The sequence below is a fragment of the Lonchura striata genome, chromosome 1, assembly GCF_046129695.1.
Source record: "Lonchura striata isolate bLonStr1 chromosome 1, bLonStr1.mat, whole genome shotgun sequence".
Lineage (NCBI taxonomy): Eukaryota > Metazoa > Chordata > Aves > Passeriformes > Estrildidae > Lonchura > Lonchura striata.
Genome location: NC_134603.1, coordinates 74,787,808 through 74,808,219, shown reverse-complemented (window position 1 = coordinate 74,808,219; position 20,412 = coordinate 74,787,808). Strand labels below are relative to the sequence as shown.

The window sequence follows — 20,412 nt, the reverse complement described above, 5'->3', positions numbered from 1 at the left end:
ACAGTTCAACAACTGAGTGAATATTTATATGAAGGAAACGTTTTTGAAAGGCTGCTTTTGCACAAACTCCTCAGACCTCAGATCACTGGAGATCTTGGAGGCTGGGGATATATTCTGGGGCAATGTCACTGTATGCATCTAAAAACTTCCTACGTCAGGAGTACTGATTCTTCCAGTAGCTTTTATTTTATTTTAGTAGTTTTTATTTATTTTACCCACAGATCATATGCTCTATATTTCAAAAGGAGCGTTGCCAGAAAAACAGGATTACAGTCACCTTCAATAGTGGGATTTTAGTTGTGTATGAGTGGTTTTGTGCCTCTCTGCACACAGCAACTTCAAGGACTGTGATTTTTCCAAACTGGGGGCAACAGCTGTGTCCATCTGTGCACTAATTCATCTTCTGCCTCTTCTTGCTGTTCTAGAAACTGGGACTACTAGCACTCATCAATGAGGAGAGCCATTTTCCTCAAGCTACTGACTGCACCTTACTGGAGAAGTTGAATGCCCAGCATGCTGTATGTGATGTTTCGTTGATATTTGCTGTGCAAATTATGTAGGATCTCTTTTCTTTGGTAGAATTTCATGGTTCAAACATATGGGTGCATAGTTCTAGAGGCTTTTTTGGATGTGATCATACTTCCATGGCAAGCCATATATTTTGTTGTCAAGGCTGAGTTGGTTACTAGAAGAACATATCCTTGTTGCTGATCACATAAAGGTGTCTACTGTGGTAAATAAGTTAAATTCTTCTCTTAATGAGAGCTCTGTCAACCTGCAGTAGCTCAGATTATTTAGATCTTCAATTTCCTTTGATATAATAAAGCATTTACCTTCATTTACTGAAAGTTTGCAGTTTCTTTTGTCCAGATTAATGTTACCTTTATTTGTGATACTGAAATTATTTTTCATATTTTCTGGGAGGCAAGCATATCCACCAATCTTCCTAACTGCCAGTTTAAGACAGAGCCTTCTATTTCAAAGTGCTTTTTATAGATGGTTTTCCAGGTGGGGTTCAGGTTTATTATAATGCCTTTTTATGTGCTATAAATCTGTTATTACTGCATTTGAAGCAGCCCAGACTAACAAATTCTATTATCATGAGTTGCTTGTTTGCTTTTGGAGCACTAATCTTGCAGAGAGTTTACTGGAAGATAATGGTCTGTTTAGGTATGGGTTGAGAGGATTATGTGACAACCCCCTCCAAATATTTTTCTCTTTTTTTCCCCCCTCCAATTAGAACAATCCTTTTTATGTAAAACCAAGGGTTGCTGTTCACAACTTTGGAGTGATGCACTACGCTGGGGAGGTAATTTCTTTATTTGCTGAAATTATTCCAAGCAGAATTTTCATTACCTTAATTTTCCCCCAAGGCTGCTCAAAATTAACTAAAGCACTCTGTTCCCTCAGCACTTTTTACAGCGCCACTCTTGTGAGAGGTGCCTGACTTTGTGGCTTGTTTTTTGAACCAGCTCTGTTTCCTTCTAGGTCCAATATGATGTCAGGGGCATCTTGGAGAAGAACAGGGATACTTTTAGAGATGATCTCCTGAACTTGTTACGTGAAAGCAGGTAAGTTTCTGCGATTTTTGTTAAGGACATATGCTAAAGGGTGTTCTATCAACTAATTCTGGCAGGATTAAACACCTAATTCTTCTGGGGTTTGAGTACATCAGATGTTGCATAGCAGCAGACCTTGATAGACCTGAAAAGAGCACAGAATGAAATAGAGATGAGCATATCATATCACAGAAATGAGCATATCAGAGTTGCCTGTAAGCAGGTCTGACTGTAATCGGTTCTCACAAAGTTTGGTTTGCCTACATTGTACTATTGTTGCTGTTCAGTCCAGGGGCTTCCTAGAGAACTAATGTGCTGCTCTGTAATGAATAAGGATGCTGGAAGGTGGTTGTGGTTTTTAACTGTTTGAGTGCCTCATAGGCAGCGTGCATGTGTGGGTTTTTACTTCATGTTTGCGTTTCTGGCATTCCCTAATTGGTTAAACATTGGAAACTACCACAGTGCAAACTGCCATATAGCAGTTGCTTTAAGGGGAGAGCTTCTATTAAGATTTATCTGACTGAAAGTCTGTGCTTGGATGCCTGTGGTACCTGCATGTCTCATGTCAGTCTGCTGTGTAAGGTCTTAGGGTCCTTATGGTGGTACCCTGTGAGCTGTGGTGGTACCACATCCCTTTCTGTAGGTGTTTGGTTGAAACTTAAGGACACACAGAGGATTGGCAGAAAAAGAGGGAGCTGAGCCTGAATGTTGCTGACTCATCGGGTGCTCTCCCCTATCCCCTCCAGTCATCCTGCCTTGCTGTACAAGTTGCTTGTTTGTAAATTCTTGAAGCCCTTCTGTGCTGGGGAAACTGTTAATAAGCAATTCCCTTTCTGTTGCTTGTTCTGGATTTAGGACATTTCTGATATAACATCAGCTGAAGTATCTAGGTAAAAATATTAAATGAGTTAAACTGTGCTGGGCCTGGTTTTGCTTTTACACCAAAATCTCTGTGGAGTTTGAGTTAAAATGTCTGAGTTGCTGTAGAAATGCTAAGAGGAGAGTATCCAGCCAATAGGGTAGAAAACAGCTGTTATCTGAAAGTGAGGCTTGCATGGATGGCTGTTTTGTGTTATGTCCCTAACCAAGCTGGAAGTCTTGTTTTTTGGTCTGTCAGGTACAATTCTGGTTGCAGTCAGCTGCGGTTTTGGTTGAGTGAAATGCAGTAAAGCCTCTAAGACTTAACACTTCATTTCCCTAATGAGGTGTTTGGAATTGAGAAGAAAGAAACCTTGTTTTGTTGGATTTTTTGTTTTGTTTTGTTTTTTCTCACCTGGATATATTCTGCAAAGGCAAAATCTAGTGTTTATTAAAGATTGTGGAGAAAATCAATGAGCATGTTTTTGATGGTGGAGCTTCTTGCTAAGGGACAGTGCTTTCTTTGCATTCCACAGGGGTGAACCTCATAGTCTGTTAAGATACACTTTAGAAATACTATTTTTCTTTTCCATTTCAGTATTGATTTCATCTATGATCTGTTTGAACATGTTTCAAGTCGTAACAATCAGGACACTCTTAAATGTGGAAGCAAGCACCGAAAGCCTACTGTCAGTCTCCAGTTCAAGGTTAGTTAATATCTCGTCTCTGCTCTGTAGCTAATCAGTGACAGAAAGACCCTGGTCAGTAAGGAACAAAGGCGCAAAACTTGAGCATGAAAATGCTGCTGTGTCTTCTATGACACTGCCCTTGCTGTGCCTTGCTGCCCTTGATTGACTGTCCTAACTAGCTTCAAGTAGACACTAACCTTTCCATCACACCATCCCCACAAAACTCCTGTTGCATTCTCCCCTTGCCTATTCATTCTTATTTTTAAAACTCAACTGTGAAGTTGGTTTCTCTTGTCCTGATTTGTCTTTAAATCCAGCCACAAAATCCCACAAAGCCTTACAGCAGTACCTGTATGCTGAGAAAAATAAATGCTGAATAAATACCTCATTAAGGTGTTGCCTTGCTTTAACTTAAAGTTTGGAAGGCATTTTTGTTAAACACCTTTTTATGAGGCTTTATAGCCTCTCATCAAAAATGGCACCAAATTGAAATCTAGCATAAAGTCTAAACTGCAAATTATTTAAAAGGGAAAGATTGGTATGAAACATCTCCTAAATTGCATGAGTACAAGTCTGGATTAGTTGCCTTTCATTTTGTTTGAATTAATATACATTTACAGAGTTCATTCACTTTTTTTAAAGAAGAGCAGACTCAAACCCCTTAAGGGCAGATTTTATCCTAATAGACTATTGTTAAGTGTTGGACAAGGAGTGTATGCTGGGGCACACACAATGTCTTTTATTAAACAATACTGACGTATTTTCGAGACAGCTTGCTTTGTGCTATCATAACTCATCTCAGAAGTATCATTTTTGTGTCATGAGATGGTGTTATTTGCTGGTTTTCTGGGATAGCTGGAGGTACTATTTCCACTTGGTTATTTCTATATGTGCAAAGTAGACCTTTAAAATGTTAACCTTACAAAAATAGACCACATTTTTTCACTAATTTTGTGAGGTAGAACAAAGTGTAGTAGTCCTTCTGTTCTCTGTCAAGGACCCTGGAAAACATAAGGATGATAAAACATGAAATCAAAACAATATTGCATCTTATCTAATGCTGCAGTAACTGACCATTAACCAGCTGGACTGCTTTACAAAATGTTGACCTTCACCCTTCCCCAGAGAATTAGGCTGGGTATTTTTTACATGTTTTAAAGACTTACAGGGATTAGTCCATTTTATTTCAACTGAAGATAAGAACTTTGCCTTCACAGTTTTATTCTCATGATAAATTGGTTGACTCTTCTTTTCATTTGATGACCTGCCTAATGCAGGCCTGGGGGTGCACACAGAATAGCAGAGTTTAGATACTATCTGTTTCAGCCTATTGATTAACCAGGGCAAGCTCCAGATTAGCTCATCGCCTGACAGTGACTTAGAGGCTTGCAGCACTGTGGAGAATCTGGCTGTACTGCAGGTGAAAGTGAAAATAGTTTGAATCATTTTTGTTTAGACTAACCAACTTTTCCAATCTGCAAGTGGGAGCCTGGGATGAGAGAATTGTGCACAGATGTAATGTTCACACAGGTTTAATATGAATGAAAACTTTATTTTTCAAAGCTGTAAATATTTGTCTTTACACAAAGACTTTTGTCTTTGTATGTTCTTTTTAATATTTGCTGCCCAGCTCCCTGGTCCATAGGCTGACAAAGGCAAGCAAACCAAGAATACAATTCATGTTCCCAGTTATTTTGCTGTTTCCTCACTTTGCCCTGCACCAGTGTGTGCACAACCATAACTCTGCCTGCTGCCTTTTCCACTGCATTTCAATCGCCAAGTAAGTGCTTGGTCTGCAGATTAAAGCAAGAATTTGTTATAACAGACTGCCACTGACAGTTTTGCTCCAAGACATATGGCAGGACACACAGTGTTGCTCCTTTAAAATGTGCACTTTTCTGCCTCATTGGCAGCCTTCTCTATATTCTCTCTGCTGCCTGGCACAAAGTGCCACCTTTGAGGGGTGTAATTTTATCATTGCTAACTTTCTGGGCTCTTCAGAGCCTGAGCTCCTCTCCTGTAGAATCATTTGTATCTCTGCAAAGTACATGGAAGAATTCAGTTTAAAAAGGTTCATCATACATAATGATATGGAATGAGGCAAGTTGGAATAAGATACGGAATGATGGCTCAGGCGGGAAAGGGGTGGATGTGTAATTAAAGTAATAATCATAAAAGGACTGAGGGATTTTGTGATTTTTATCTCCAGGCTGAGGTTCCGACAACTGATAATCTAATGTGTATTGGATCATTCAGAGTTCTAAAGCTAGGAAAAAACCTCTTGTCTTCAGGGAAGATTGAAAATGAGTGGGTCTGGGGTGGTTGAAATGAAAAGAGGAAATCTGAGTTGGTGGATTTTGCCATAGACCCCTTATCCTTCCTTTTCACTTACTCTAGCTGTTTGGGAATGTGGATCCAAAGTTTTAAGCAGTCATTTGAAAGATGCCTGAAACAAAAATTTTGTGTTTACTTATGAACAGATTTCTTTATATACATCTGCGAGTCTTGTTCATTGTTAAATGATGATGCCAGTTTTGATCAGAAGAGCCAGTGGAAGAAGGAACACACATATATTGACCCCATCTGTTTGGAAGCGAGAGCTTCCACAGTGCAGAAATTTCTGGTGTGCACCACTAGGTGCTGCAGTTAGATGCTATCTGCAGTGCTGAGCTGCAGGAGCCCTTGTCTGGGGTTATGTTGCTTGTACAAAAATCCAGCTTGTGAACTACTGTCTTCTCTCTACCTGTGTTTCAGGAATCACTTCATTCCTTAATGGCAACACTGAGTTCTTCAAACCCTTTCTTTGTTCGGTGCATCAAACCCAACGTGCAGAAGGTAAGATTTTAAATGGTATCCATCTTTTCTGTGCATCTCAGGGCTAAACTTTTGCTGCCTGCCTGGTCATTTACCATTGTGTGAAGCAGAGGGTAGCATTCTTCACTGATTTTGTAGAAGGCTTTCAAGGGGAAGGCACTGGGAAGGGCTTTTGAAATGTTTTTTTTTTTTTGCACATGGCCTATGCACCTCTTTAATAGTCATTGCTCACAAGTCTGATAAATGACTGTCTCTAAGGAAGGTTATAAACAGAAGGTAGAAGGCTGCACTTCTTGTGTGACAGCTCTGTGAGAGCCTTTTTAGAGAGAAAATTTCAAAATCGCAAAGTTTGTTTTAAGTCACTAGAGACAGTGATTCAGATGTGTATAGAAAAACTGGTGTGAATTACTCTGTTGTCAGACTCTTGGTCTTTCAATTTATGAAAATACCTAGAATTGTACATGCTGGATGTTTTGTTCAGTTTCAGATTTATGTTCTTAAAACAGGCTTGGAGACTAAGGCTTAAAATATCAATTTGTCTTTTGAGTTACAGATAATGAAAAGCAGTGTCAAGATTTGCCTAAATATGTTGGAGGACTCTCTAGAAATGAAGTTGTAGTGGTACAGTACTGGTTCTGGTATCCTGAGATTTTTCACATCTGTTTTGGGCATAATAGACTATTATTCAGGCATGGTCTACTTTTGTCAAAAATACAACAGCCAGAGATGCTGGTGAATCTGATTTATGGCTTTCACATGGCAAGTCAGAGATTGGTGACTTTACTATAAATCCATTTGTAGGTGTTCCATTTTCTGGGCTGCCTAGTTAATCAGGATACCAACAAAAAACAGATGTATGGGTTTAATTGTAGGTTTTAGTGCCACCTGGACAGTGGGCATCCTTTACTTTATATGTTTTCATTTGCCACCTGTTCTGCTATTTGTGATGTACCAAATAAAATGCAGATTTTGGGCACATTAGCAAGAGGAAGCAGCCTGGAAGCAAATAAAAACAACTTTCTGTGTCTTGTGGTGTTTGGTGCTCAGAGGTATGAAGCCACGCAGGTGGCTGAACCCACATGGATGACAGAGCCCTGGCAAGTAGCTGGGATTTGTGAGTTTGCTTGTTTAGCAGAATCAAAAGGCAATTTTGAAAAGCTTGTTGGCTTCCCTGCTCCTGTTTCTGTCTGGAAGCCCCATGACCCTTAAATAGAAGGATTTTGGTAACAAACTCACAGGTTTTCCTTATCTGTCCTTAACCGACTTATAAGGCATATCTCCACAGTAGCAAAGGTACAAGGATTTGCTGTGATTGATGCAAGGATCAGGCATTTCTTGCATTTCCATAGCAAGGAAAACACTGAGTTCCTGTTCCTATGTTCCTTGTTCTTCCAGTCTTTTCCTACTAAAATGCTTCATCTCTGACAGTTTTGGCGTGTGTTACTGTATTTGCACATATATTTTACTACCACTAAAACACAGTTCTTACAGAATTACCAGCTGTGTAAGGAGAAGAAGCTTGAGACAGTCTCTGGGGACCACCTCTAACTCCAGGAGTGCATGCAGGAACAGATTGTGAAAATTCTGTAGACAATCCATTTCAATGTGTAAAATCTCACTGAAATCTTATGCAAAAAATGGTTGTACTTGTTTTCCATTTGCCTTTATTTGATTGCAAATTTAACTTAAATGAATGACTTTACTAAAATAAGAAATACTGTTTGAAGAACAAGAGTCAGGTGTCACAGGGCTTCCCTTTAGTAGCTGACTCAGTAGAAGACTTGACTGAAAATGAGAAGGAAAGCCATATATAATGCTTGTCAATGGCATTCTTCATTCAGAGAAGTGTTACCAAAATGCACCTTTGGGACTCACTGTTGGAATTTTTGCCTTCTATATGCTGCTCTCTATCTCCCACTCCCCGTTGAACAGACGCAGTAATTTTCAGTGCTGACCTTGTGACATCAGTGGTGTCTCTCCTGCAGTAGTGGAGGTATTGGAGCAGGCACAAAACCGGTGTTTTGGCTGCTTTGTATCCTCCTCTAGGTGCACATCCCATTGAGTGGTTTGCAGTTTATCCTCTCATGCAACATGTCACTTCTTTCCAATTAGACAAAAGAAAATAAGGTGACTCAGTTTGCTGTGAGCCAGTATGGCTCAGAGACACAGGAGCTTTGCATGGACTACCAGGGATCACCACATACATGACTCACTCTGCAGGGATGGTTAGAAAAAAACAAACTGCTTGAAAGATTTGGATGAGCTACTGAAGTGGAGTAAACTTGGATCAAAAGAATGCAAAGATCTTCACTGAGTATTTTCCTCTGTGTTTTCCATTTACAGTCATGGTGATAAGGAATGATAAATGTTACTCGGAAGGTACTTAACAGTGCTTGTCAAATACCTAAGTATGTGGAAGAAAGGGGTGTTTTACTGCTTTTTTGAAATCCACAGCATTAAAGGAGTGCTGGATGAGAGAGATTTGTCAAGGAGAGAGCTGAAGTTGTGTTATTGGGAGCAAAGCCTTTCCATCTACTTGTTCCTCTCTGGATTGGATACAAATAGGGGATACACCTGTTGGTAAACATCCTTTGTAACTGGAGGGGAGGAGTTGGGGGAACTCAAAAAGTATGTTTGAATTCTGTAGGTGAATGAAGTTAAGCAAATAGAAGTCAAATTCAAGCCTTTGAAAAGCAGAATGTATAGCAAGATACTTTCTCTGATGTTCTAGATATTGAAGCATATTCATGTTGGTAGCAGATGTGATAATTTACAGTAATTATTTCATTGTTTTAATTTTTCTAGAGTTCAATTTCTAAATATGTTGCAGTGGCAAGCAAAAACAATTCAGCTTAAGCAGTAAACCACTGAACATTTACATATGAAAGCAGGTTCTACACTCATTAGTGCAATTTCCTAAAGGGAGCACATGGAGTGTGACCTTTTGTCACAAGACATTTCGGCAGGCAGGCCCCAGACAGAAGGACAGAGGACCGATTAATCTTTGGGAGACCCCAGAGCAATTAGGGTATCTGTTTTCACAATTTCCAATCTGTTCTGAACTATCCATAACATGGAAACTTTTCCACTTGGTATGCTTAATGAGTGTTTTCTGCTAATGAAGTGTCTTTCTCCTCAGCTCCCCTTATCTTCACTGCAGCTGGCCGAATTTCGTATCATTTCATCCCTTTGAACTTTAGCACATCTTTCTCTGTTTCTTGGTTTCATGGGTTTTTTTCTGTCTCCTGTTTTATTTTATATTGATTCCTCCCTGCAACCTTCCTTTTTCTGATCTCTGTCTTCTTTCTTTGTGTACCTTAAATTAAAAAACAAATACCACAAAAAAACCCCAACAACAAAGCCAAACCAACAACAAAAAATAATGTCTTTTTAAAAGAAGGTGCAGCTATTGCTAAAATCATCAGCTGAATCTTCTTCCAGCTTGCTGCTATTAATAAAGTTGCTAAGCTTTGGTGCTATTCAGGAGACAGATCTGAGTAGATTTAAGATCGAAACATCCTATTCAAGCTGTTTCAGAGGCGGAAGTTTTCCTGTTGCCCAGAAGCAGCCAGCCTTTGGCAGCTTGGCTCAAGTGCTTTCTCAGGTTCCTGTTTCCATTTAGGCTATTTCTTGAAAATACATTGGCATAATCTCCAGTGGCACAATACTGGTATAATCATAGTGAGTGGCCCCACCTCCAGCATCTGCAGGGCCTCAGCTGTTCTGGTCTCTCAAAACCTCAGTTAATACGGCTTGGTTTTATAATCCCCTGTTCTCAAGACCAAGAGATTCAGATATGGCCATTCTCTACTGCACATAAATAGATGCATGCGCATCTCTTTGGTTACAGATCTAAAGCCAGTTTGGTCCTGATAGACAGAATTCTGGCTCAATTATAGTTCACGTGAAATATTTGATGTAGACAAAAATTTAACTTTTTAAATTGTTTTTATAGGAAATTTGTATAAATAACACCAGGCAACAGGATTCCAGGGACCCCACTCACATCTGTCTGGTCATTTATTGTCTGTCTCATTCTTCTGTTGTAATGATGACCCTGTCACTGTCAAGATAAAAGCTGCCTCGTCTCAGACTTTGTGATCTCTAAAGGAACAATTCTGTTTCTCTTCAGGTTTTTACATTACTTCTTTTTAAATCTTGAAGTTTAATTAGGTTTGGTAAATAAGTGAGACAAAATTAAACTGTATTGTAAAGCTACTGCAGGATAGGGGCTACAGGGAGCAACAGGAAAAATGAAAGTGGTAATACCATAGCAGTTCAAAGGAAGATGGTAGAAAAAAGTCTGTAATAAATCCTATGAAGTCTACTGCTCCTAGAGTGCTATCATCCTCCATATTCATTCTGGGAAAATTAGTATCATGGCAATATGATTGTTAACATCGCTTCTGGGGACAGAGCCATTTGAAGGGATCAAGGTATGGCTATTGGCAGCTGCAGTGTACTTTGAGGCATAGGTCATTAATGACCATGAGACACCCTGGAATAGCAAGAAGTTTGTCCTCTAATATGAAATAAGATACAAACCTATTTTGCTTGGCGCCTGAATTAAAGTTGTGTTCTTAAAATAGCTCTGAATCATTACAAATGTAAGTTTAGCATGATACCAGCGTAAACACCAGGTAGAAGTACACCTCAGGAATGCAGTGTAAAGGAGCAGTGATAGCAGAGCTTGACCCCATCTGCAAGGGTGATTGTGTCCAGGGTGTGGAGCAGGTACAAGTGCAGGGAAGGCAGTAGGCGAGGTGGTTGTCAAGCTGGAATTGCAGTATTGTCATATTGAGATACAGTATGAATTACTGAGTTTGCCTTCTAGGGAGATTTTTTTTTTTTTTTTGCACAAATATGGATGAGAAGAGTGCAAGTCTAATGGTATTGTGTTGGAAGAGCACTAACACATAACCTTGAAAGATTCAGGCAGAGAAATTCTGAACTTCAAGGGTATTCTACTGTACCTGAAGCACAGTGTTGCTAAGCATCTGGATAACTCTACTTTCAGAAGTCCTTTTTAAAAAAAATTACCCTTAATAAGGTGGTCTAGTTCCAAACTTCTATGGCCACCCTGTTGGAGTTATATATCAAGCATTTACTTTATACAGTAAAATTCATCAGATTCTGGGTCTCCTTAGAGGGGAGCAGATACCTTTGTGGGTTTTTGAAAATGCTGAGCCCAGCAGTTAAAAGCTAAAAAGTGTTAGGCCCTCAATGGAGGTGTGTCTATGGTTTAGTCAGTTGCCAAGCCCTGGGGTATCTCTGCAGCAAAGCTGCAGTGGTGTCTGGTACTGGGAGCTAGCAGATCACAGGGTAAATTTGACTTGTTGTCCATAAGGGAAAGGTAATAGATAGTCTGACATGTTAATAGTTATTCTGTCATACTTTGAAAGTAGAGAAAATAGATAATATAGCCCAGGTGGAGCTGCTGGGTGTGTGTCTGGCTGTCTGTAGAAAGTTAAGGTCTAGCAGTATTCATTTACAGCTGTATAAGCAGCTCATATATTAAGAGATCCTTATTGCCTTTTTTAAAAATCTCTCTTTAATCTCAGTTGTTCTCAATAAATACTTGGTTTAAGAAAGCTTTCTGGCTGCCAATTGCTGCTATCATTGCTTCTGGAGACAGCAGAGCCACAGTCTGTGAGCACAGATTGTTCTTGCTTGGGCAGCTTGGGTCAGACTCAGGGAGCTGCTGCTCAGACTCATCATTTGAGAAAAAAACAATTGTTTCCCAAAAACACAGCATGTTGGCCTGATCTCGCAGGTCAACAGTTGCAAACGATTTATCCTCCTTACCCTTTAACTACCTAAGAAGGCTTTATTATTCATAACCAGGAAGGTGCAGTCAGAAGGTGTGGTGTTGTGCCTAGCCAACACCACTTAATTCAGCTACCTGGATCTTGTCGCCTTGGGTTTTGCAGAATTGCATAGCTTCAAATCAAGACCTGTAGAGTATGTCCCAGCTGCATCATTTTCTGACACGTCACTGGAGTAATTAGGTCAGGCACTAAAGGACTCATTCCTTAGGTAAAAGTGGTAAGGAGAGTGGGTGAGGAAAGCAATTGCTTCTGCTCACAGAGTGCTGGCAGTAATATTATGTGTGAACCTGAATCCTTGTCTGAAAGAACAAGGTGTTTCGTGCTATATGTAAGCCACACTTCAGTGCCCTCTCTGAAAGATCACCCCCATCACTGCCGTGGTGCAGTGGTGCAGCCTCTTGGTTATGCTGCCTGAGAGCCACTGGGTTGTCCCTTTGTCCCCATCTCAGAGTATCCCCTCTTGCCGATCTGAAGTAGGTCATTCCACTCTCCGGGCAGTCACCCAGACAAGGCATGTTCTTCTTCTTCATCAAGGTTTGTTGTTTGCTAAGCAGGGCTGACAAGGCATTCCTTTGCTAAGTGTATTAGGGTTTGTCTTTCAGTGACCGTGGTAAAGGGGTTTAAAATTGAGCTGTTTAAGGCTAGGGACATAGAGCTGAGATGGGATGCTGCAGGCGAGGCAGAAGACACTCTGCTGTAAAGGTTGCATTCAACTCCAGGCAGAGCAGGCCAACAAGAGTTTTGCATGTTTTGCAACACGTACCATTTGGTAGGACTCTGTCCACAAGTGGTAGGAGCAATTTCTGGATCTTGGATAGTAACTGTGGCAGTATGTAAGCAGGATGGAGGGACACATGAGGAACAATTAATTGCTGCCAAAGTATCAGAACAATTCTGTGGAAAAATCAAATGCCCGGGGATGGAATATTTTTAATGTGCAATGTTTGCTGTGCAGTTCAGTGTAATATTTAGGAGTGAGAAAGACTTTGACTGCTTCAGCAATTGATCTACCAGCAGCAGAGGATCTTACTGCCTACAGCTGTCTTCAGGCACTACAATAATTCTTGCATGTTGTGCCACCTGATTGATTTTTTTTTGTGGCTTATGAATTCCTTTATATGTGGCTATGTGGCATAGATAGGCAATTGAGGAACTGCAACTACTGATCCCAAGTCTGAAGTATTTGCTTTTTATAAATACCAGCAAAGAACTTGGCTTTTCTTCCTTCTTCTGCACTCTACCAAGCTTTTGAATTGCAAAAATTGTCATGCAAATGTATGCATTGAAAAACTGTGTACTTCATCAAGCTCTGAAAGTTTTCTTTTTTACCTACTACTACAAAAAAAAAAAAAAATCCCCCCATCTCTACATGGCAATTTACATTCAAATACTGTTTGCTGTGTTCTCATGGTAATTACTCCAACGGAACATGCACAGTCCATGACAAATAGATATCTCTAGAGCTCCAAAAGCATCACTGGGGTACAGAGCATTGTTCTTTAGCAAATACTTTAAAGTTTACAGATCTCTTCCTTGCTAAGCTATGTCATGGGGCATTTTGTGCATTTTATCTCTTAATGTTTAGGAATTTGTTGGCTGTGAAACATATTTACATTCTTGCTGCTTATAAGGTGAGATTAGCCCTCATGTCCTGTTAGTCAGGAATATCTTCAGTGATTGCTGTAGAGCCAGCCCTCGCTAGGCTTGACTTCCTTTGAGTAGCAGCAGGAATGAATTAAGCAAGTACAGCCAAGATATCACATGAAAGACTTGAAATACCAGAGCTGAAGAAAGCTCTGTTCTGTGTATGTCTGTGTGTGTGTGTGTGTGTGTGTGTGTGTGTGTGTGTGTGTGTGTGTGTGCATAGCTGCAAGAAAAAAAAAAACCTGCTGAAGATTCGGTTTTTCACAATGGATGAACGCTGAAGAGGGAAAACGTCTTGAAAGGTAAGGGGTTTAATTCATGCAGGTTTTTAAATTATTTTAATTTTGCGTACTTGAAGCTGCAGTGGACTTGTAGAAAAAGTATAGAAAGTACCTGGAATTTGTCTGAGCAAGCTGTACTGGAAATGTTTTTGCATTTGTATTTTCTTTTAAAGGGGGTAAATGCATGCAGATCAAGTTTATGAAAAAAGAACTAAATTTACTGGTCTAATCATATTTTAGAACTGCCGAAGAGCTTTGTTGCCAAGCAGTCTGCTTTAATAAATCACACTTTGTTTGAAAGTAAAAGGGGTGATTGTTTGCAGAGCTGGGAAAAAGTCGAGAGAAGTAGAGCTATGTGTGCAGATGACTTTCTTTGCTGTGTCAACTGTGCCTTCTGCCCCCAGTGAAATAGCCCTCTAACACAGCAGGTAAAATACTGCTGTTCACCACTAATTGCCTTTGTTTCTGGAATCTGCACTTTGTGCCTTGCTTTCCCACTTAAAGTGCTTGTCTCTGCAAACATTAGAATTCAGCCACAGGGTAGAAAATTAGGATAAAATTGCTTGAGAGAACCTGTTATGAAGGGAATGGGTTTGATCCTGTATCATTGAAGTCTATGGGAATTTTATTCTGGTCTCAAGAAGTGCAGCCCTAGATTTGCCTTGCAAATCTAGACGGAGGGTACATGATCTGATAAAGTGCCTATGGGACCAGGAAACAGTGTTGCCATAACTTGTAGTTGTTCTTCTTTCACTGATGTTAAAATATGTTCTTTTAAACCCCAAGTGGTAGCAGAAGTGGTATGTCAAAATGCATCTGCTTTTGTTGTATGCACATTGATGATCTGTATCCAGTATTTCTGTTGTTAAATCTGCTTCATTTTAAAAAAGATAAAATGTATTATGTTTCTCATTTGTTGGCTTATTAAAAAAAGAAACATATTTACAACTGTAGCCTAAATGAAAGCTTAACAACAGAGGTTATAACATAAAAATCATATTACTGAAAGTTAGAGTGCTGTCACAGCTATTGACAGATCTTTGTCAAAGCTACCCTCAGAAGACAAAATCTGTGTGAAGAGCAGAAATTAATGTTAAGAGTAGAATTTGGATCAGTTACTAAACCTCTGTCTCTTTGACTGTGTCTATCTGTTTATATACATACATGTATATGAGTTTTTTTAGTTTATTCTTAACAGGATGCAGCAAAGACTTGGGGGTGAACATCACTATGATCCATTTGTAAGGATTCAGTACACTTCAGAACATCTGGTGCCCTCTCATCAGATGAAATATTAAACACAAAATGCTTACTTAAAGCACATCAAAGTGTTTTGTCTTTGTTGTTTTATACTAAGAATTTACTGTTTCCGGTAGGTTTAGGCAGTTTATAAACTTCAGTAGCAAGACAGGTCCATTCCTATCACTGTCCATAGCAGTCAGGTTGTGGTTGCAGTCTTATGAAGTGGAATGTAGTAGCTGTAAAGTCTGTGTTTGAGGACATCATCAGAGCTGGAAGGGTGGTCAGTCTAACCTACAGGAAGTTTTTGGCTGATGAATAATGAGGTTTGAGGTTGCACTCATTGGTTTGTCTCCTCTCCACATTCCTAATGTGTATTTCCCCTTTAGGAAACAGGGAGCTGGGCAGCTGGTGCTGCTTACAGGAGTTTTGCTGGGGAGGTGATAGCAGCACAATTCCTCAGGCTTTGTGGGCAGTATTTGCTTTGTTGCTTGCTCCCAAGCACCAGGTAAGGGCACACAGTTCAGGTCTGTGAAGTTGCTGGTTGCCAAGAAGCCCATTGCACCATGTAAATAATCTGGGACACTGGCAAGTTTTTGTTTTGGCAGGCACCTTGGATTGTGGCACACACCCATGAGTATTGTACAATGTCTAATGTAGAGAAGGCAAGTTTGTCACCAAACTCATAGTGCTATGTTCTATTTCCACTGTTTACATCATGTAATCAGTCATGGCATTTTTGAAGTTCACTCTTAGTAGATCTAGAAATCTCCTAAGTATGTGGCAAGTAGGTGCTTCGGAGGGGTCTCCAAACCTTTATTAGTGAAGCAGAGATAATGCATATGGGTTGAGAGAAGACATCCACTTTCAGAAAGCCAGATAAATGCCAGATCATCTGTGACACTGGCTTTCTCAAACGAATGGCTGCCCCAGTTTCAGCATGATGAAGATGATTATGTCCATCTGCAGCTCGCCAAACACATCATTTTTGCATGCTTCAAACTTAGCCAAAAAGAAACAGTGACCAGCCTCATCAATTAAAAGTAGTATTTCAAAGGGAGAAATTATGATTTTTGTTAGAAGTGGTGCAACACTTAAATTAGCTTCAAGGAAGTTTTTAATGTGGGCATATAATTCACATGTCAAACAAAATTGCTTTTAGGAAAGCTGATTTTATCTCAAGTGTTCCCTTCTGAGTCAAACATTAAGGGTTATGTTGGGTTGTATACTTAAGCCAGCCTAGGAATTTTTCAGGGAAGAAATGGCTGTTCAGCCATCTAAAATTGCATTTCCTTGTGACCCCTGGCATGCACAACATGGCGCATCTTAAATCAGCCTGGTTCTTACAAGACATGTACATCTCATTGGCCTCAATGAGCTCCAAGCACATATGTAAAAGCTTTGCTTAAGTTATTACTGGTTTGATGCTGCTTTGGCCAGCATGTAACAGAGCACCTGGAGCCACAATACCTCTTGTCACACAGCTGTGAATGGGAGAGACATTTGTGCACCTCCCTTATAGTGCATGCCCAGGCTAAAGGCACAATCATCTGCGCAGAGAAGACAAGACTTGTTACATCCATTGCTTCCGGTTGTGTGTGTTCCATGCAGCTGGCCAGTTCCCCGGGAAAGAATGCTGGTAAAGCAGCAGTGAAAATACACTTAACCACTCACAGAGTCTTAACACTGTTTTCACCATTACCAGAAAATATGGAAGAGGGATAGTAAAAAAATCCACTTCTAGGACAAGAAGAGGCATATTCTTATTTGAATATGACACAGCAGATTATAAGGCCATAAATAAGGGCAGGAGTTTTCTCCACAATAGCAGGAGTTTTCTCCACAATATCATCTTAAAAATTGATAGAGTCAACCAAATGTGTGGTCATATAACTAAGTGAAGATGGAGCTAAACCTTACTGAAACAAAGGGCTGTTGACCAGCATCCATGGCTGTGAATTCTCAAGGCTTGGAGGAGATGAGCAGTGGCATCACAATTAAGTCACTCAGAAGGCAGTTGAATGGTAAATTAGTTAGATCCTGATGTACTGTTACCATTTATTATAATTCATTCTTTCTCTCGCTCTTTAGATATGGATGTGTAGATAAATCAGTTAATAGTTACTTAGATGACCATATTGATGTTAAGGGGGTTTATTGCTGCTCATTTTGGATAAACCTGCACCATGCTAATAAAGCAAAGTGAATTTACAGTTAACTCTTACTTCACAGTTGTATAGGAATTGGAACAAAAAAGTCATATTAATGTTAGTCAATGCAGAACCTGTTACAGTGATGTGACAGTGGTGGGATTTTTTTTCTCTACTGAATGCAATTAGTATCAATGCAAAAGACAGAGGAGGTTCCTGCTGTTCTGGCCCAAGGTGATGTTGACTAACCTGTGTGTGGCCTCTGTGGCAGCACAGAGAGCTGCGATCCACAGCTTTTCCATCTCATGTTTATATAAAGTATGAAGAAATCAGTAAAGGGGCTTGTCTTTGACTTACACTGGAAATTTCAGAATTACCAGAAATAGCTATTTTGATGCAGTTCTCAGAAACATTAAAGAACTGAAGGAGGAGATTCTCCAACTCTCAGTGGGAGGATGGGCTAGGACTGTTGTGTCATAACAAAACTGTCCAAGGAAAACATATTTATTGCCTTTTTCTGTGAAATTAATGTACACAATAACTAACAGCTCCCTTCTTTTTCTGCCCCTGCCCTGCAAACACACAGATACACACATTTCACTGGTCTTGTCTCTGGTCTAGTCGGTTGCAGATCTGCAAAGCAAGTCCTGAGTATATAATTTAAAAATGTATAGGAATACGAGAACAGCAGCTCAGAGGACCAAATTCTAAGAAAAATGCCAAAATTAGACTGATACTTTCTGAGATGTACTAAGATATAAGATGCAGTAGTAATTAACACACCAATTACATGGGATTGAGCTGGGCCATTCATGTGGACCATCACACCGTTCTTGCTCTCAGCTAGGTAGACATCTGTGCTGGTCACAGGGATCTCCATCATATCTTTAAACATGAATTTCCCCTCTCTAGACTTAAAAATACTCTTAAATGCCATGTTACAGGGTCCCTGATACTTAAAGCAGATCTCCAGACCACACACTGCAAGTCTGCTGGATCCCCACTCTGGAACACCACCCTGGTACTCTGGGCTCCCTCAAGTTGAAGAGAGCCTTTGGAAATGATCCAAATCAGCCAGAGCCAAGTGCAGCCCACTGGGGCACTTTTGGTGCAGAGGGGCTTGTGTGCTGGGCACTGTGACAAGGGCCAGCGCAGGGAGTTGGAGGCAGGGATGCTTCGGGAGGGCTGGGTAGCAAAGCCCAGAGGCAGCTGTGAATGGAGCCCTGTGCTGGGGTGGGAATAATCTGCCCTTTCAGTGCTGCCCGACCTCGGGTGTCCTAGCAACACAAAGCTGCTCGGCTGAATATTTCGTGGCGTTCATTTGCACATAGCAGATATTGGCTGTGATTTAAGCCTGGCTGATTTCCCATTATGGCTTTCGAACAACAGGCTCAGTACAGGAAGGAGAGGAGAAAGGGCTGCTTACAAGAAAATTTTATAAAACCACATACTTTTTCTTGGCAGAGGAATGGCTCTGAAACATTTCCTTGCTTGAGAAGGCACAGAGTAGCAGGTTTGATCATTACGTCAGCCATTTGCTTTGTAGGCATCTTACATGGAAAGAATGAACTGTGTGCAGGGGCAAAATGTATTGCAGAAACTGCTAGCGGCCTCTGTATTGAAAAGGGAGTGTGATCAAGTGCTGACTTTTTAACGTTTCTTGAATTTGATTTTAATTTTTTTAGCTATGAAGTTGCAGGCCTTTGGGGCCTTGCAACAAGCAGGAACACTCCACATTTAAATCAACTAAAGCCAACCAACACTTCTGTTATTCTAAATCTTGTCGTTTGCAGAGCTGCGATTCATGATTGTTGTGTCAGACAGCTGTGCAGCACAAGTTTGCTCACAAATCACTGAACTGACTTCTGAAATGGAAGCAAATTTTAAGTATTCTCTTTAAAGCAATCCATCAAAATAGAAGAATATCAAGAAGTAAATGACATTTGGGCATGGGATCCTAAAAGTGTGTGCCCAAGACTGAAGATGGGAATAAAGACAGATTTGGATTCAGAATCCTCTTCTATTCTTCTTGTGCTCTAGGAATTGATGTCTCTTGTCCCTCTGTGGAATGCAATGTTAGGGCCCTCCACCCATGAGCTGGAAGTGATGCTCTTCCACCTCAGCCTTTTCACTTAACCTGCAGTAAAGGAGGCAATAACCCTGTACCCTCTTTTCCCTTGAAAGCAGATGTAGTCTGAAAAGAGGTTGCTCACTTTTGTGTCACCAGGGAGAGCAAAGAAAATTATGACAATGTGGATCAAAGTTATTTGCAACACCATTTGAGTATGTACTGCTGAAGTGATCCTGTGTTAGCATATCAGTGAGAACTGGCTTCTTGGAGGGTTTCAAAGGTGAGATTACTTGTCGTAACAGTGCACCAGGTACTAGAAATGCACAGGATTATGCACAGGTTCGTACATAGATTGCTACAAGATTTTACAGTCATGTCAGGCTTTGGCTGTGCAAGAGGAAATTCATCTTAAACATGTTCTCTCAAGTATTTCCATCTTAGTTTTCTATTCTCTGATGACACTTTGTATCTTCTAGGAATAAATGCTTGATACCAAGTACCATTATCTGAAGAAATCATGTTAGAGGGACCATGGTAAAACATGTTTTACTGCTTTTAAGCATCTAGTCATGTATTTATGTGCCCAGCCTGCCAGTAAATTGTCAAATAACAAAATGTCTTGTAAGCTATTGATAAAAAGTCTGTCATGGAGGAGTGGTGGTACAGTGGAAAAATTTAAAAAACCCCACAAAGCCCCTGCCCCCCCCCCCCCCCCCCCCAAAAAAAAAAAAGCCACAACCAAAAGAAAAGGGTGAGGTCTCAGTCTGTATAAGTTATTAGATAACATGGAGGGTCAGGGTTTTTCCTTGCAGCTAGTCTGTGTGCAGCCTCAGCAGATGTGGAGCAGTGTGTGCACAAATCTTCTTAACCCACAATGAACAATGGACATTTTGGTGTTGGTTGTTTTGACATGGGATTGGTAAGGAAGGATAGCTCTGCCTGCAGTTAGTACCTCACAGCATGTTTCTTCATGTTAGGTCTGGGGCTCAGGCAGCCTGATTACTTTTCTTCAGAAGCCTGCTGATTACTCACAATGTGAGGAGAACGAGGCCAGATTGGGGTTTAGTCTGCAGGGACCAGAGGCTTTAGTAAGGATGACTTCAGATTAAATGGCAGCAGATTACACACAGGTGGAAAGGAGGGTCCATGAAAAGTTCCATCTGGGGTCTGTGCTGTGAGTCACACTTTCTGTCATTGTGATGAGACCCTGCCAGCAAGGCTTCAAGCCTTAAATCCCTGTTTCCCAAATGCTTTTAATTGCCTGTCTCACATGGATAGT

General features: G+C 40.4%; 1 protein-coding gene across 1 annotated transcript in view; it reads left to right on the top strand.

The window, feature by feature from the left end:
- Positions 1 to 20,412, top strand: part of MYO10 (myosin X) — a 183,565-nt gene that overhangs the window by 112,518 nt on the left and 50,635 nt on the right. The window contains exons 15-19 of the mRNA XM_021546725.3: positions 426 to 518; positions 1,241 to 1,309; positions 1,489 to 1,571; positions 3,016 to 3,124; positions 5,861 to 5,941. Coding sequence (XP_021402400.1) covers positions 426 to 518; positions 1,241 to 1,309; positions 1,489 to 1,571; positions 3,016 to 3,124; positions 5,861 to 5,941 — 435 coding nt within the window. The remainder of the gene's footprint in view (positions 1 to 425; positions 519 to 1,240; positions 1,310 to 1,488; positions 1,572 to 3,015; positions 3,125 to 5,860; positions 5,942 to 20,412) is intronic.